The sequence below is a fragment of the Anopheles ziemanni genome, chromosome 2, assembly GCF_943734765.1.
Source record: "Anopheles ziemanni chromosome 2, idAnoZiCoDA_A2_x.2, whole genome shotgun sequence".
NCBI classification, from domain to species: domain Eukaryota; kingdom Metazoa; phylum Arthropoda; class Insecta; order Diptera; family Culicidae; genus Anopheles; species Anopheles ziemanni.
This window is the reverse complement of record NC_080705.1, coordinates 19059352-19078030: the sequence shown is the minus strand read 5'-3', so window position 1 is coordinate 19078030 and position 18679 is coordinate 19059352. Positions and strand designations below refer to the sequence as shown.

Genomic DNA, 18679 nt, shown 5'->3' with positions numbered 1-18679 from the left:
CAATTTAGATCACGTAAACAAACTAAAACGTAAACAAAGCTTCACTTTGACAGATCGGACGAATAAGCTCGTTCCCGCTGGATATTTTGTCGAATCTGGGCTACTTTTTCCCGTTCCCGCCACCGGGAATTCCAGGCAAGTTTAAACAGCGGTTAAGGTTGGTGTCAACTGGAATCATGCACAGCAATCAAGAAAAATGTAAACAAACTGCATAACCAAGCCCTGCACTTCCAACTTGTTTTGGTAAGGAACGTTCTATGAACAGGGGGAGCAAGAGAAGAATGTGTTAAACATTGAAAAAAAAATCATTCCTGAAAAACAGTTTTTCGAAGCATATCCATGGGTATACGAAAACGCTAGAGTTCTTGCAAGCAAACCAGTAGAACCAGATCCAACGAATAAAGGAAATCGTCTTTGAGTGCGCCTTTCAATCAAATGCACCAGCAAACTAGATTTAGGTCTACTTTCACTTTGAAGTTTTTACGTATATGTTTAACAAAAATAGCGATAGCATGTTTGGCTAGTAGCAAATCTAACACCTTCCCAGCAAAAATCATTTCGGAGATCAACTTAACATGCAAACTTCTTTATTTTAGTCCGCAAACCGGATATTTATTTTTTTTTATTCTTCTCTTATTCATACCGAGTGGATGAGTAAAGTGAATACATGTAGGTTAGTTGAATAATAAAACTGAATAATTACAGTGTCAGTCAGTCATTAAACACACCTTGCTTAAGCCGTGCGTATGCAAAATATGCTCAATGACTAGCGCATACTGTATCTGGAACTTCAAAATACCCTTAAATCATAAAAAAAATAAAAGTTATTGAAGGCCGCAGCAACCCAACATGATGAACGTCAATAGTTAGGATTTGTCCATTCGAGTAACAACCTTAGCTGTCTTATAGAATTTAAAAAAAATGTTAAAAATTGTATTCATCATGTTTTGCTCGACCATCTGGTCTGTGTTCCCCCACCAATGCCCAATTTCTGTAATACTAAATGTATGAAACGATATCTCCCTATCGTTTTAGGACATGTTCTGCATCAGCCTATCAAGCGCACGCGGGATGTCGCCGTTCAGTGTCTCGAGCAGATGCGTCAGGCGTCCGTCGTGGTTGCTAAAACCCATCGTCATCATAGTTTGGATGGCGTGATTCACATGCGGACGTCGGCTGTACATTCGAAGAGGTACCGCCCGGGTCCGTGACATTGTAAACGCATCCGCCATGGAATTAAGCCTAGCTGGTGATGTTGTGGACGAAGGTACCGAAGTAGAGCTGGCTTGAATTCCCTTGTCCTTGGCCTCGGAGGCTTCTTTTTGCTGTTGCTGTTGTCGTTCGGTCTCTTCCTTCTGTTTAATTTCCAATAGATGCTTCTCGAGCTCCTTGGCTGCTTTCTCCAGATGGGCCTTGTAGCGATCATCCTGAACAAGTTTGTTCTTCTCCTTCTGGGAACCCTCGATCAGTTCCGAAACCTTCTTTTCAGCGCCATTTGGATCGACCGTCAATTGCTTGACCAGGTCGACCATGTTTTGGAAAGTATTTGCATAGAATTCCTCCACCTCTGGTTGTTCCTTAGGAGAGGTTTCTTTTGGAGTTTGCTTGTCATCAACTTTTTCGGGAGACGAGGCAGGTGTACCGGATGCAACCGGTACCGAAGACGTTGTGTTGATTACAGCCTGTTTTACCTCTTCCTCGCGATCGTCCGGAAGATCGACCATAATCCATGGTATCTCCAGACGGCTAGACGACGCTTGCGGTGATGCGTTCTGTTCAGCCACTTGGGCTGCTTCAATGACGTCCTCATCGTCGTCAGTCAACATCGAGGCGGAGGATGTATCCGCCGAACAATCGTCGCTCTCTGTGGCCTGCTCTTTAACTTCTTCTTCCTCCGGGACAGCATCCTGCGAGGCATTAACTACGACATTATCAGTTTCCTGCAAAGCCTTCTTGGTTACAGAAGTAATCTCAGGCGGATTATTTGTAGCGACCTTCTCCGGCTCCTCCTCTTTTGCAGAATTCTTGGAATCCGATTGGGGATCCTTTTCCTCCTCCGAAGTCTTGCGCTCAGTTTCCTTGTATGAGGAGCCCGAAGATTTTGACGCTACTTCAGCTCCAGTAGGAGGCATGGTTACCTCCAAACCCAGAACACTCAGTAGGCCCGAGACTTTTGAGCTCAAGCGATTCATTTCCTCCTCGGTGGGTAGGAACTTATTCCATTCCGGTGGTGTGTGCTTGAGAACACCATCTACCAGTCCGGTAACTACCGACCCGGTTGGGGATGTAGGTTTAGAAGAACTCTGCTGCTGTGTCCCTCCAGTTGCAGTGTTGACAGCCGACGTTGATTCTTTGGGCTCTTTCGTTGTGAATGGTTTCTCGATAGGACGTTTAACATGATAGGTGTTATGTTCCGGGCAATACACCGTTGTTGGGGTATTGCCTGATTGCTTACTTTGTGCACCATGTTTTAAAAACCCAGCGATGTTACTGCGAGCGGATGAAACTTGTTTTTCCCTGGGGCGCTTCGGTTGGTCGCGCATTTTGGAGGATGCTCCGACATCAGCCTTACTCATTGATTGTTGCTTATGCTTTCCTTGACCATGGCTTTGTAGTTTTGGTTTTCCATGAGCCAAATGGGATTCTTTGGCAGTCATCGAGCGCGTTACTTTGAAAGTCAGTTCGCGTGGACCCCAGCCATGGATTTTACTGCATAAGAAATAGAGTAAAATATGTAATAAAATTAAAATATCAAGTAGAAAAACACTTACTCATCATCTTTGTCAATCTCCACCCCGTTGCCATTGCCGTTTGCTTCGGTATCGTTTGTGCCTGATATAAGAAGATCAATTTTTTTCGCGTAACGTCCCATCCTCTCAATCCAAGCCGAAACCCTGATGGCATCACCACGGCTCTGCGTGGTCTTCGTCGACCGCGGGAAGCGAACCATCATATGGTCCTTGTGGCGATGCTTCGACTCGCAAGTCATGCACAGGTCATAATCGTCGCACATAAGGCATTTGTACCGATGGCCCACAATACCCTGCTCACACTCATCACATTGGATACCGGGGTGTTCCGCGCCGGGATCTACCGCTGTCTCATCAGTTGCTTCAACATACAGACGGACTTTTTCATTTTCCGTTGCAAGCATGAAGCTACGAAAGTCAACCTCTTTTACGACGCTTATCTCATCGCCATCTTGATCTAACCATTTTTCCAGACGTTGGAGTTTAAAAGAAAACAGCAGAAGTAGGAGTTAAGAAAGAGAGTTAAAAATAGATACATCGCAGCAGGTTCAGTGCGGTGCACCTCCGTGGGGGGAGTTTTGTGTCATAGTGTGGGTGCGATTTTAGAAAGATGCTGTATGCATTTTCCAAACACGTTCGTTGCATACGACGCCATTATTACGCCGTAGCGGTGAACGGATAGTTTCATGTTTTTTGTCGCAAAACTTGCCCCCACGAAATAATGAGTCAGTTGTGACTATTTCTACATACCTTTCCAGAAGATCTTGATGCCATTTTCATTTTCCAACTGTTGGAAGCGGCTGGAGCAGAACTCCTTTACCTCAGCCAGATTCTTGCAAACATCGTCGCCGAGGAGTAAAAAATTACTCTGCCGCCCACCAACGGTGATGGTAATTTTCATCGACATGTTTAGTGTATGCCTGCGAAATTGGGACGATATTTCGGTTCCAGCACACTATTAAGAAACTTGCATCACCCTACGATGATGAGTAATCGGACGAAAACGATGAACGAGCACAATTTTTTGTTCTATTTCTTCTAGTCACGTCTGGACGAATTTTACACAGAACTTGCTTCTGGTTGGTTCGGCTGCTGACACCAGAATGAACGGTTGTTTTTCCTTGACTCGGGGTCCACACTGCAACGCGACATCCCGTTTCAAAAGTAGCCCAGTTTCTCGGGGTCCACACTACAGCGCGACGTCCCGTCACGAAACGCGACGTCGCCTGACAGACGGCCGAACTCCATACAAAAAAAAAATGTCGCACAAATCGCGCTAGTGTAGAAGCAGCGAAAAACGCGACGTCACGCTAGCTCTTGTCAAATGTCAATTCGAAACGTAAACAAACCTACAGCTGGACAAAACGTAAACGAACCGAATCACAAACGCGAACAAAACGAGCAATATTTTGAGTTCCAGTTCGGTAGTGCATCAGAGCGGATGTTAGCAGTGCACAAGTTTCCTGAAAGGGTTAGCGGAAAAGTAAGGTTACGGCACGACCGCGTGGTCACCGCGAGCTGGAGCTCAGGTCAGAAAAATCCTAGCTGCCGCACATCTCGTTCTGTTTGAGTCAATCAAGCGGACCACGAGTTCTTGTGTCCTGACAACGGAAGGAATTATCCCTCCCGAGGCCGGCGGGTGGACATATGGCTATTATTAGCCGGTCCTAAAGGACGAACCCCTTCATAGGAGTTCGGACAGAGTCGGTACGCCTCTGATTACGAGTAAGGGAACAAACGTTCGACTTAGCGTAGGAGGATATACCCCGACTCGCATAGCGAAAGAAGAAGAAGAAGAACGAGCAATATTATCCACCAGTTCCAGTTCGGTAGTGAATCAGAGCGGAGGTTAGCAGTGCACAAGTTTCCTGAAAGGGTTAGCGGAAAAGTAAGGTTACGGCACGACCGCGTGGTCACGCCGAGCTGGAGCTCAGGTCAGAAAAATCCTAGCTGCCGCACATCTCGTGCTGTTTGAGTCAATCAAGCGGACCACGAGTTCTTGTGTCCTGACAACGGAAGGAATTATCCCTCCCGTGGACGGCGGGTGGACATATGGCTTTTATAGCCGGTCCTAAAGGACGAGCCCCTTCATAGGAGTTCGGACAGAGTCGGTACGCCTCTGATTCCGAGTAAGGGAACAAACGTTCGACTTAGCGTAGGAGGATATACCCCGACTCGCATAGCGAAAGAAGAAGAAGAAGAATATTATCCACGAAACATCGGATTTTTCGTTGTACAGTCAGTTTCCGACTTACGCGGATAATGGGGACCAGAGAAATCCGCGTATCTCGAATTTCCGCGTATCTCGAATATTGCTTGACAGATAGTTTATACTAGGAGTTAAGAGATCGAGCTCTTGTGTACATGTATCATAGAATATTCAAAAATTTCTTTGTCCATTAATATGAATGCAATGCAAGCGTATTCAAACAACATAAATTGCAACAAACGAAATAAAAAGCGTAAGTTATGCAAATGTGTAATTTACATATATATTCGTGTGGTTGTACATCTCAGGAATTTAAATCGATGTAATAAACCCAATCTACTGTCAAATTTTGAAAACCGCGTATCTCCGAATCCGCGTAAGTCGAGAACCGCGTAACTCGAGAACAGACTGTACTACTTATTTTTAGACTTCACAAATGTAATTCAGTTATGAAACTCAGTTTTAATTGATATTTTTACCAAAGTTTTCTCGGGTGCCGAAACGTAAACAAACTGCTCTTCAACAAGTAGGAGATGATGTGGAAATATATACTTCCTACGGCGGGGCAAAATATCGTCGTTGTTTGTTTAAGTTTGTTTTCTCAGTGAATTTCAAATGTGGAAGCGCCAAACTTACTCAGGGTGCATAAAATACGTAGCTAAACAAATATAATGCATAACTACCTCAAAATTCAATAAAAAAATTTAGCCGAGTTTGCGCCCCAATGAGATACATATTTCCACATACTCCTCTACCTCTGTCGCGCTTGGCTTGCGCGATTGTTCTGCCGAAACTGGGCTACTTTTGAAACGGGACGTCGCGCTGCAGTGTGGACCCCGAGTTTGTGTACAAACAAACTCCAGGAGATGGTAGTTTACAATGGTAGCTTTAAGATTTGTTTCAGGTGTTAAGTTTTCGGCATACCGTGTTTTTTCTAGATAATTCTCGAAATCTTTACAAATAGTGATTAAAATCAATATGTTTCATACTTATTTGTATTTTAATTTCAAAAAAGACCAGCACCAGAGAAGAAAAGGCCTACTCACTACCCAAACGAAAGTTCATATAATATTTATAATTAAGGTAAAAAATACCCTCTAGGACTCATGATTGAACAAATATGTACATATACAGTGGCCAGTTACTTTTGATTTGATTTAACTTTGCTAAGATGGCTGTAAAAGTGTTGAAACCCTCTCTTCTACGTTGCACTTAATCGTTCGTCACCGTTTGAAGCTAACGTGTTTTCAATCTGGTTTCAAAAGCTGTTTATTTAGTTTGGAAAGCGATCGCTCCAGCATAAACAAAGCAGCAGCCACCAAATAGTGTACCTGGTTGACCGTGATTCATTTCGTCGCCATCAACCGAACAAACTAGAAGCAAGTGCGGCCATTTCGCGAACGTGACTTGAAGAAATAGAACCGAAATTAATGCAGGCTCATCACTTTACTAGCGACTAGTAAAGGAAGGAAGCTGATGTAATTTGCTGGGAGTGTGTGGTGAATCGGCGACTATATATTGAGGAACCAACCAGTAGTTAGCCATTCGTGTCCAACCAGTCGTAGCGAGTGTCCGAAGCATCGATTCCTCGAAGTGGAAATTTCATTTTCTCGTGCAGTGTTGAAGAACTTTACGGAAGGTTACATATATTTTCCCTGTTATTCAAAGGAAGTCAGGCCAAGCCAAAATGAGATCGCTAAAGATTATCATTCGCGTTGGAACGCTACAGAATATTTTCCTGTTACACGGTGAAGAAGTTTGCAAAACCATCAACGAGGTGAAGCAGTTCTGCTTTTCCCGGTTTCCGCATTTGGAACATGATAAAAATCTACGGATGTTCTGGATCGGTAAGTAGAGATCGAACCACGACGTAATTAGCTGCATTTGACAGGTGCTTGAAAATTTCCAACGTTTATCCTGATGTTGCGATGTTTCCTTTTTTTCCGAACGGTTAGATCAAGACTTTGATGAGATATGCGTGGTAACTGATGGCGATTATTCGAGCTTCATGCTCGCGGAGGAAACTGAGAAAGGTCGTCTGTACGTCGAAGGAAATGAAATGACGGAGCGAGATGCATCGCATCCGCAGGTACAAAGTGCATCGGCACCCGACGTTTATGGCAGTCGTCCGCAGCACACCAACGTTGTCTGCGATGTTTGCGACCAAATGATTGTTGGCCACCGATACCGATGTCTTATGTGCCACGATTATGATCTGTGCATGACTTGCGAGTCGAAGTATCGGCACAAGGATCATATTATGCTACGAATTCCACGCGCGACAGATAGCCGGCAGATGCACTCGGTGTTTGAGAAGATGGAGTTTTATGCGGGACTGCTGAAACTAGAAGAAGAAAATCCATCGCAGGTACCACTGGTTGACGATGGTGTTTCTGGTACTCCTCCTACTGCGGAGAAAAGCGAAGAGCGGACTAATCCGCAAGGGTAAGTGTTTGACTTTGTGATGCCAGTGAATGAAACTAGATGTGACCGTTTTGCTGTAATTTTATATTTGCTTAAAAACAGTAATGGGCACCGCCGTCAACCAACATTCTGTCAACGTATGGGAAGAGGAAATTTCGCAGCGATGCGCACAGCTAATGCAGCAGCATCGGCGATGGCGCAGGATCGTGCGCAAGCCAGGTTCCGGGAGGTATTGTCTCGCTATATCGATCCGGCTAATATCAGTGGCCCCGCCGCTTCATCGGCTGATGCAGCTCCTTCCCCCTCGACGACAGCACATGAGGAAGTGCTAACCGAGGCACAACGATCGCTAAAGATCGCGTCCGATGCCGCAAAGGTTGCTTCTGCCGCAGCGACGGCTTCGTGGAACACGTTCATGGGATGTGCCGGTATGTTTGTTCCACCCGGAACTCAAAATACCACTCCGAAACAGCCATCGCCAACTGCAACCAATGCTGCTACACCGTCCTCATCGAACGGCTCGGTAGTTGCTGGTCTGGTGGATGACGTATTGAAACACACACCGCCAGAATTGAAGGAGTTTATGCCCTCCGAGGATGAGATCAATCGTTTGAGCGAGAAACTGTCAAACATGCTTAGCAGCTTAGGCATAGAGTTCACCGGAGAATCGTCAACATCGTCGAGCTCGGCCAAGAAGGAAGCTGAGCAGAATGCATCTGATAAGGAAAAGGATTCCCTATCGAGTTCGATGAATTCCGGAAAAGAGCAGAAACAGGAAAAGGTCGCTGCCAATAAACCGTCGGTAGTTTCATCCGAAGCCAAGCAACCTTTGCTGGAAACTGATCACGTCGTCGCTAGTTCCTCGCATGATGATGGAAAGCTTACCGAGGAGGAAAAAGGACAGATAACGGAAAATATTGATTGCTCAGTAGACACATCCTCCGCCTCGATGCTGACTGACGACGATGACGACGTCGTCGACGCGGTGCAAGTTTCAGAGCAGAACGCATCACCGCAAGCGTCGTCTAGCCAGCCGAAGGCACCATGGATTTTGGTCGATCTTCCGGACGATCGCGAGGAAGAGGTAAAACAGACTGTAATCAACACAACGTCTTCGGTACCGGTTGCATCCGGTACACCTGCCTCGTCTCCCGAAAAAGTCGATGATAAGCAAACACCAGAAGAAACCTCTCCTAAAGAACAACCAGAGGAGGAGGAATTCTATGCAAATACTTTCAAAACGATGATTGATCTGATCAAGCAATTGACGGTCGATCCGAGTGGCGCAGAACAGAAAGTATCAGAAATGATCGAGCGTTCCCAGACCGAGAAGAACAAACATGCCCAGGATGATCGCTACAAGGCCCATCTGGAGAAAGCGGCCAAGGAGCTCCAGAAACATTTGCTGGAAGTCAAAATGAAGGAGCAAAACGAACGGCAAACCGAAGCTCCCGTTTTGCAGCAGTCGGCGAAGGACAAGAAGTCCGCGCCTCAAGCTTCAACAACAGCTCGTGCATTTTCACCCGCAACGCCTTTGCCTTCAACCTCTGCTCCGAAGACACCCAATGCATCCAGCAAAATTTACAGCCCGCGACCGCACGTGAACCAAGCCATCCATACCATGATGACGATGGGATTCAGCAACAACGATGGACATCTGACACGGTTGCTCGAGGCCCTGAATGGTGACATTCAGCGGGCACTGGATATGCTGATGCAGAACCTATCCTAAAATAGATGAGTCCTTTTTTCACAAAATTTTACATACCGTATTTTCCACCCGCGGGTTCACTGTTACGAAGCCCCAAGGGGATGACATTATAGTAGAACCTATAAGATTTATTAATACCCCTTCCTAATCAATTATCGTGAGATGTGAATTACGCGGAATAGTTCTTTTTTCGTGATAGAGGTGTGTGGAACAGGGCAAAAGAGTTAATTGACGATTGAACTAAGAACTAACCCCGCTAAACTCATGATACAGGGGAGAATTGCAAGCCTAGTAGAAATGTATGCACATGTATAACCTTTTAGTTTTTAATAAAAATTTGCATTACATGCACTTTCCAAGTAATTTTAGTTTTGAAAGAACGATTTCGATACTCCGAATGGGAAATCTATTGGATAATCAAGAGTAACAAAAGTACTGTTTAAGCTTAGATGAAACCGATGAAAACCCTTAGTATTGAAAGTTTCGGAACGAATGTATGGTGCAGGGTATGAATGGTCGCAAGGGAAAGATCGATGATGCTGTATAAATATCCCTCCGTAAACATGAGTCCCCACCCTACCCTTCCCACGGAAATAATATAACTCGTCTGTTGTCACTGTTTCACTTCATCGCTTTTATTCTGCAGCGTTTTGTCCTATTTGTAATTTTGTTGCTCTTTGTTTTTGCTTCTTGCTCCTTTCCCGTATGTTTTTTGTATTTTCAACGTTACGTTGCTATGATGTTTCCTCTATTTACGAACCGTTGTGATCTTTGCTGTGGTATGTTTTAAATGTATATTTGTTTTTGATGATCCATTTTACAGCATGTCGCACTTGCACACGGAAAGAAAAAACACATTCACGCAACATTTCATTCTGCTTGTTTCCCTTATTTTAACAATAGGAAAAAAAAAGTTGAAAACTTTTTCCAACCACAAATAGACAGGACACCCCCCCGCCGCAGTATTCCTCACACATGCTCCCCGATGTTTGCAAACATACACACGCACACACGCACACAGAAACGCGACGATTGTTTGGGGTGTTATTGTTTACATCATCCGCCAAGCCTACTAAACATGATAAAAACTACCAAGTGAAAACGTTGCCACTTTCAAAAGGCCCATGATGATGCTTCCAAATGCTCATTTCACTTCCTTTCCCAAATCAGGGATTTGGTTAACGGACAAATTCTTTAGACAAGTGGAAACACACTCGACAATTTTTCGAAAAGAAAAACAAGGATCCTCATTTCGTCTGGCCTTTTTTGTGTTGAATTTTCGAACACGAATTTTTGTGTTACCTCTTTTATTTTCATCTCGGCGTGTCGCATGTTTTGAGCCGATCGTCTGTTGCTCCACGTTTGTGTGTCGGTAAGAAGTAAAAGGTACTCAAACCAAGAAGTGCCCCTGGTGAAGCGTTAACAAGATATTATTGGCCCACGGAGGGCACAAATGCGCAGGTGTGCTCGGCGATTAACCACTATGTTCTAATGCAAGTTAGTGAGTTTACACATAAGTCTACTAATTGCTAAAAATGCACAGCTCTTTTGCCGTCGACTGGTGCTAAGAGCACATTACTGCTGCATCTCGATCTACGGAACACACAGAACAAAGTGCAAGGATTATTAAAAAAAAAAGAACGAAAAACAACACAAGCGTAACATGAAATTATTGTAATGCATTCATTCTCTCTGGCTCTTTAAATTTCCAGATCGGAGCGAGACGATAAAGGCTCGGTAGCATCTATGATAGTAGTAAAAAGTTAATCTTCGTTTACCATTCCATTTTCCTTTCGAATGTAACAAAGTCAGTGGGGAATAGAAAAAGCAAAAGCAAACGAGATGAATTATCATTCCCGAAACGCATCATATTTGCGTTGGTCGGTAGCATCAATGGATCGCGACACTTTCAAAACCACTCGCTTCCTTTCACTAGAGCCTAGGGTGTCGCAAGAGGACTCCTTCTTTAATCCATACTACTATACTTTGTGTTTTATTTGCTCCTTCTTTTTTATTTCTATCACATTCCTGTGACCTCTTCGAACAAATGTAAACAAGTAACTAACTTTTTCCTTCTTCCCTCCAGGATTCATTCCGCTTCTAAGTGGGTATGTGTGCGTAGGTGTATGTGTGTATGCCTAGCTAAGTTTCGTACTTCTGGCTAATCACTCGCTCACCTCTGGAGGCTGGTGGTCGGTGTTCCGGGTCAAGTAATTCTGGTTGCTTGTGTATAGAAAGTATAGTTGATAGTAGAGTTCCTAGTACAGTTCATTATCCTGTGGTGTTGTATTTTTATAGTAGTAGTAGTAGTGGTAGAAGTAGTAGCTAGCGTACAGCATTTCTTTAGTCTACGGCTATTTCATGAAGTTTCCCTCCTCTCCATACAACTTTGATGCACTCGCGCACATACATCCCCACAACCACACATACACACATACACACACAACGGCCACATTGATACTGCGGCGCCACGGCAATCGTATCCCTAAGCTCCTCTTCTCCCACTCCCGTTTACGCTTTTATTATCTTCAATATTGTATCATAAACATCGTTACGTACTAATGATCGCGCACGTACAAACACCACACACACACACATACTCGCACACACTCGTTGCAAAAAGATCCTTGCGTGAATTGGATGATTTCATGCATTTCAAAAAAAAATAATAATAATGATAAGAAGTTAATTAAAAAACTACGCGCACACATCATCCCTGTTCTCGTCCTTCGAAAGCCGTACTTCGCCCGTCCACGTCTTCAAGATCATTTACGATCATGATCATCATATTCTGTTTCGTCGTTGCCGTCGAATTCGCGCCATTCTTTTGATCCGCCCGCCCCCCGGATCGTGTGTACTACTACTATTGGCAAAGTGTTAAAGGTGTGCTTGTCGTCGTCCCTTTGAGCCGTAGCATTATACTTTTTTAGGGATTAGGGGGGGAAAGGTTGTAATAGAGTTTGCTGGGCAGGAACAAAGGAAAGGAGAAAAAGTAGGTGTGTTCCGAGGGGAACAAAGGTGTTTTCAGAATTGGTGATGGCTAGTCGACGGTCACGTAGCACTCCTCCCTCCTTTTCTTATTCTTCTGCTCTCGTTCACTTTACTCGTCCTGCATATCTTCGGGCATTTCGTGCGGGTTCAGCATTCCAGGCACCGTCATCAGCATGCGCCGCTTTTCCTCCTGTATCTTTTTCAGTTCATTTTCTCGTTCCTCCAGGTACAAATCGGAATCATCTTCTCCGGTCACTTCCTGCAACAGGGGGAAACAGCGAAATGATCGGTCGGGGTGTGAGTAAAGGATGTTTTAACCTTTGCAATATGAATATTCATACAATGAGGGGTACAATTTTACCTTGATTTGGATGAGGAAATCCCGTAAATGCTCCTTAAATGCGTGCACATCCTGATCGAGGTTGAACAGTCCCGTGACGAAAATCTTGATCTGGTTGTCGGTCAGGTGGCTGAAGGCGGACTTCAGCAGCGTCGCGACGTACTCCTGGATGTTGAGCACGTTGTCGTCCGACGGGCCGAGCTTCACCGTGATCCGGCCGGCCTCGACCAGCGAGAACATGTACGCCAGGATGGTCGCGTGGTTCTGCAGGCTGGCCGTGTGCGACGTATCCGTCACCACCGAGAACACCTGCATCAGAATGTCGGTATAGTACGTCTGGTAGAAGCTTTGCGCCGCCTGGGGATGCTGTTCGAGATTTTGGAGCATCTAGAGTGGACGGAAGGAGGAAACGCGGTTAGTAAACATTCGCCAAATTTATCACCCGCTCGCGAAACCTACCTGCATGAGAATGTTCAAACCGGTGTCCGCCACATTCCGCATCGTGTGCTTGAAGGCCCACACAATCGAGTCGAACACCAGCTTGAACTGATCGGGCGGAATGTTGAGGAACGCTTTGAAGCAGTGCATGTTGATCGCCTGGAGCAGTTCATAGAAGTTCGTGCGGTGTTGCGGATAGTCCTCGAAGTTCTTGTTTATCATGTCCAGCGTGCAGCCGAACAGGGTGTCAAAGATGGTCGGTATTTCTGGGGTGAACACACCCTGAAGCCGGTTCACGATAGACGCTATCGTGCTCAGTACCAGCGGTTCCCGTGCGTTTGGCACCTTCGTACGCTGTTCGAACGAGATAGAATGGAGCAAAGATTTGTAATTCAACAGGCATCCAGAAACAACAAGACAACCACTTACCAGATAATCATACAACACGGCGTCCATGAGCGGTGGAATGAAGTTGTCCATTGCCATTTGCGGGTCGTTCGACTTCCAGATCCACTCAGAGATCAGCGTCAGCGTTTCCTTCTTCACGACGTGCATCGCCTTGATGAGCGGCTGATTGTTGATCAGTAGACCGTTCACCGAAATGGCCTGCGTAATGTTCTCCGACATGATTTTGTACACGTTCAGCATGTCCAGATAGATGCGCCCGAGTTGGGACACGTACGAGTGGCCGAGGGCTTTACAGGCGCGCACGTTCGTCTTAAGTATGCTGCCAAGCTGCTTCACCGCGCCCATCTCCTTCAGTATGTCCACGTTCTTGGTCGCTTGTGAAATTATGTCGTCCCACACCTTGATGGTAAAAAATACAAAACGGGTGATCATTTATAGCCCTGAGTGGACGAGGTTGTTATATTCTCCTCATACCTGATTGGGCAGCATCATATACTTTTCGATCAGAATATCTTGCTGCACCTGGTCTGCCTGGGCGGATATCATGTAACCGACTGCTTCGTAGAAGGTGTGCACCTGGGAGGAACGAGGAAAGATCATACAATGAGCACCCGCTGTTATGGTGACCCATATCCGCAATAACAAACCTGCTGCGGTTGAAGATCACAAATGATGCTGCTCATCGTAGCCAGGATCTCTTCGATGAATGTACACGACTCATTCGGTTGCAGCTGCACGAAATGGCGGCGACACTTGAGCGCTATCTTGATGAACGTATCACAGGCCATGTCCTGCACGCCGTCGTGTGTTTCGTGCATAAACTCAAACAGCTTGTTCACGACCGTCTTGAGGAACTTCCAGTGGGCCCGCAGAAAACGAGGATACTGTCCGACGACGTACATGATGTTGGACGCAATGATCGCTTTGTTGTCCTTGCCTGTTAAGAGCCAAGATTTATCGTATGAGTATCGGTTGTGATTTTTTGTATTAACAGCTTGCCGGGGCCCAGAAGACGAATTCGCTCTATTAAAGCCGTGTGGTCCGGGCTCGCCGTAAGGCGTGTAAACCTCATATCGATTAACAACCAATCAAACCACGTTGGAGTGATTACAGTTTTATCTACTGTTTATGTTGTAACGAGTTCTTGTAGCTATGATCATGATATATTTTAATGATTTGCTTCCTAATGATCCTTATGTTCTACTGTATCAATAAAATATCAAATCTTTTTCTTCGCTTAAATCCTCCAAATTAGAAGACTCATCGTCATATCATATATAATTATATAATAATTTCTCTTTAAATGTATATTACTATGAAAAATAAAACACAACAAAATAAGCCACAGCACATAAGCAATAAATTAGCTTTATACCTTAATATGAAAACCTAAGCAATTCGACGGAACTTACCTTTCTTGTGCTCACACAGTCCCAGCAGCTCCTTGATGACGGTGACCAGGAACCGCTTCTCGTCGTCCTCGAAGAACGCCCCGGAGATGGAGCCGATCGCCCAGCAAAGCGTGTTGAGGTTCTTCCAGGAAAACTCCGTACCGTTCACCTGGTTGTTCAGCTTATCGGTCATGATACGCTCAGTATCAGCGTAGTCCAGATGCGTCAGGTAGACCAAAGTTTCGCGCATATTCTTGTACAGGTTAATACTATTCGTGTCCTTCATGAACTCGCGCACCACCTCACCGTTCTCGTTCTCCACCACCAGTACCTCCTCCGGCTTGGCCATTCGCGAGATCATGATGTAGCGCACCTTCGACAGAATCTTGTGATAGAACGTGCGCCGCTGGCTGGAGGTGTACGCTTCCTTGTACAACTCGCTGGTTAGGCTGTTCCAGTACTCGAGACAGATCTTGAAAATCTCCACATCCTCGACTTCGGAGATCATCACCAGATACTCGAGTGCCTTCAGCACTACCTCCATCGTGTCGCGCTTCTCCACGAGCGTTGCGTGCACCCGCAGGAAGGTGCAGAGAAACATGGCCAGATTCTGCACGAAGCACTGCTCGTCGTCAGACCCATTCATGTAGATCTGGTTCATGTTGGTGTGGGGCGGGATCATCGTGTCGAATTGCTCCATAGTTTGTTTGAATAAGGCAACAAACACGTGATCGTAGTTCGGCAGCTGCAGGCCCGCGATCTCCGACAGACACTTGATCGTGATGTTGCGGAACATCGGTATCGTGAGGAACCGACATACAAGCATATCGATCAGCTTCGTCTCGAAGATGTACCCAAGCGGGATCCAGTTGAGAAACTTTAGCAGCGTCTCGAGCGTGGCCGAAATGAGCGGGGCATTTAGCGAGTTCTCTAGCACGAACTGGCACAGCGTGAACACCTGGGCGAACTCCGAGCACATCGTGTCCTTCAGGTGCTTCGCCTTGGTCTGCGTAATCTGCCCGGAGCAGAAGTCGAACACCTCCTCGCTCAGCAGCTTCAGGATGATCATGTTGTTCTGGCAAAGCGTTTCGTTCGTCTTCGATGCACCGACGATGTCGCTGATGAACGTCTCCCAGTTGTTGGGCCACTCGCGCTTCAGGATCTGAACCAGAATGATGTTCAGCTTGTTCAGGTACACCTTGTTCGCCTCCATCATCGCCGGATCCTGCGACGTCTTGATGATCAGCCCGACCACGTACTTCTTGATTCCCTCGCACTGGTTGCGGGGTAGGATTTTCCAGCGTGTCTTGATCACCTCTTCCAGGATCTGCAGGGCGTAGAACTTGGTTTGCTGGTTCTGCGAGTACTCGAGAATGCTGTCCACACGAGTCCACGCGTCCGGATGTTCCTTCAGTGTCGTCAGGACGGTTTGTGCCAACCGCAGCTGCTCACCGGTGCTGTTGTACAGGCAGGACACGACATTGTCCAAGAGATCGATGTCGAGTTTCTTGGAGAAGTCTAGCAGCTGGTTCGCCTCCTCCAGGCGGATCATCGGAAGCGCCATCGCTTATCCCTTTTTTCTTTGCTTTCACTGATCACAGACCTCGATGTAAAACACTGGGGTAGGGAGTGGGGAACTTCTTCTGCTCCGATTTATGCTTCACCACTCACAGGACGCACAGCACACACGCACGACAAACACTCGACTCACACGCACACACGCTATATTCGCTTTTGTACACATACACGACCACTTCGTTGCTTGTTGTTGGTGTGCAAGGGCTTTGTATCGCGATTAGTAGCGCCCTTTTCGTAGTAAAACTTGATCGTGTCCTCAAAAAGTCAATGATTGCTTTGTAGGTTCACTCCTCGGAACGATTTAAACTGCAAATCCACGGGTCGTTGAACAAGGACGAGACGTCGACAAGATCGCACCTCCAACCAGTTTTGAACGGCTGTAATCCATCGTCATAGAGCAATGGCATTGCGAAGGGATAGAAAGAATAAAAAGGTTTTAATAATACCATAGAAAATGGATGATCGAGGATCATAATTTTTAATGATTATTTTAAAAACTCAAGCACGCACACACAGCATACGCACATACACAAACCCACACACAAAACGCTCGCAACAAAATCATCCTTTAGATCCAGGGGTCGGCAAAGCTCAATTTGTGCCAAAATGTCATCCTCTAGACGGTACAATGAGAGGTTTTAGCCACTTAATAATTATTAACCAATAGATAGTATTCTTTAATAAGGAAAGTTTTATCAAGTAAATACTAAAAAAATACTCTGATCAACTTATTGGAAAATAGAGACAAATACTAATTTCCCGGTTCGAAGACTCTTCTTCTTCTTTCACTATGCGAGTCGGGGTATATCCTCCTACGTTAAGTCGAACGTTTGTTCCCTTACTCGTATTCAGAGGCATACCGACTCTGTCACGAGCTCCTATGCAGAGGCTCGTGCTGTAGGACCGACTGTGACAGCCATATGTCCAAGACTCGATAATATATTATAATATGTGAATGTTTTCACATACGCAAACACAATTTGCGATGTTATGGTCTATGGGTAGGACACTTTACTAACATTCGAGAGGGTCAAGAAATGTTTGCCAACCCCTGCTCTAATCAAACTCTTTCGTTTCTTTGCAAGCGTAGCAGGCAACGCTTTCACACTCACACATTCCAGAGTCAATCAAGACTGTTGATTTGCTGTCGCCGTTGGTTACGCATTTATCATCCTTCACTCAAAAAGCTCCCCCCAGGATGGTCGTACGATACAGTAGTGGTGGTTGCAGGTCGCTTGTGGTGGCAGAAAGGATGTAGAATTGGGAGTCTCTATCGGAATCACAGTGCAGGGAGCAACGGAGGGAAGGACAGTCCGTTGTTGCCCCTACAAGTATACTGAGTCAAATGTGGAAAATAGAAGAACCGAAGCATGCTTACACATGCATCGAGAAACGGATAGTAAGTACCACATTGTATTTGTTTGGAAGACCATCAGCTGTGGCCACAGTGGGGTGGGATGTGCTAATTTTTAATATTTTTTATAATTGTTTGGGAAGAACAGACCGTTGCTTTCATAGTATGAGTACAATATTTCAACAAAGTAATGCGTAACATAACTTAACTACTAAATAACTCACTCTCGCAACGCCTCTTTCGTTCTTTTTTCGTTCCAAACTCATGCGCACACTCTCTCTCTCTCTTTCGCTCTTTTTCTTTTATCCTTAATCCTTCTTTTTCGATCAAGGATCAGATCAGGAAGTGGCAGAAGTAGATAGGTAGGTAGGAGTAGTTGAGTCGATGATTTTCAGTCTTGTGCTCTCGGTTGCAGCTATCCTTCCTTCAATAGAATCTTTTAGTTTTTGGAAAATAGTAGTGGTAGTAGACGACAGAGGTCATTTGGAAGGTTCGCCCTTTGTTACTTCTTACTCTTATGTTGTACTTATAGGCTCCGCACAGGACATACACGGCACAATTGCGTTCTCGTTCTCTCGGGGATTAGCACACATTCGCACAAACATACCGCTACTTTAAACTACTATGACTCGCATCCTTCTTACGATCAAAACATACCGCGCATTTATGGGTGCTGCAGACGCGCGCGCACACTCAACACACTCGTTCAAACACACAAGCATACAAAGACACACGCACAGAGCGAGTTCAACGGCACAGTTTGCAGTCCGACGAGCGAAAGCGGTGAGGGAGGAGACCACCTTCGGTTCGTCTAGCGACGCTAGCTTCCTCGCGCGCTGTGGTGTCTATTTCAAATGCCGTTGACGTGGATAAGACGTGGTCCACGAAGTAACCGACGACGCCGAATAGCGCATGGATGAATGATGCTAACCGTCTCTTTTGGTGTGGCTTGCTTGCCGTTTATACTCTCGAAGCGAACCCGTCAGGGGCGACGCGATGGGGCAAGCAAAGTGCCTGGATTTGTATACTCCAAAAGGCGCGGTGTAGCCCTTCTGCGTCCGGTTTGGCTTATACTGGCTGGGGAA

General features: G+C 45.7%; 3 protein-coding genes across 3 annotated transcripts; 1 reads left to right on the top strand and 2 right to left on the bottom strand.

The window, feature by feature from the left end:
- Positions 1-1031: 1031 nt before the first annotated feature.
- LOC131293121 (protein ref(2)P-like) lies at positions 1032-3657 on the bottom strand. The gene is made up of 3 exons (XM_058321199.1): positions 3501-3657; positions 2772-3207; positions 1032-2709 (listed from the first exon to the last, which is right to left on the bottom strand). Exons 1-3 carry the CDS (start codon positions 3655-3657, stop codon positions 1032-1034), a joined length of 2271 nt encoding a protein of 756 aa, XP_058177182.1.
- A 2989-nt stretch (positions 3658-6646) lies between these two features.
- LOC131293120 (protein ref(2)P-like) lies at positions 6647-9160 on the top strand. Its single transcript, XM_058321197.1, has 3 exons — positions 6647-6806; positions 6915-7404; positions 7486-9160. The coding sequence occupies exons 1-3, from the start codon at positions 6647-6649 to the stop codon at positions 9113-9115; spliced, it is 2280 nt and encodes a 759-aa protein (XP_058177180.1). The 3' UTR covers positions 9116-9160.
- Positions 9161-12039: 2879 nt separating this feature from the next.
- Positions 12040-16263, bottom strand: LOC131289244 (exportin-1). The gene is made up of 7 exons (XM_058318461.1): positions 14684-16263; positions 13919-14208; positions 13746-13847; positions 13293-13670; positions 12885-13217; positions 12447-12812; positions 12040-12344 (listed from the first exon to the last, which is right to left on the bottom strand). Exons 1-7 carry the CDS (start codon positions 16224-16226, stop codon positions 12195-12197), a joined length of 3162 nt encoding a protein of 1053 aa, XP_058174444.1. The 5' UTR covers positions 16227-16263; the 3' UTR covers positions 12040-12194.
- Between the last annotated feature and the right edge of the window lie 2416 nt (positions 16264-18679).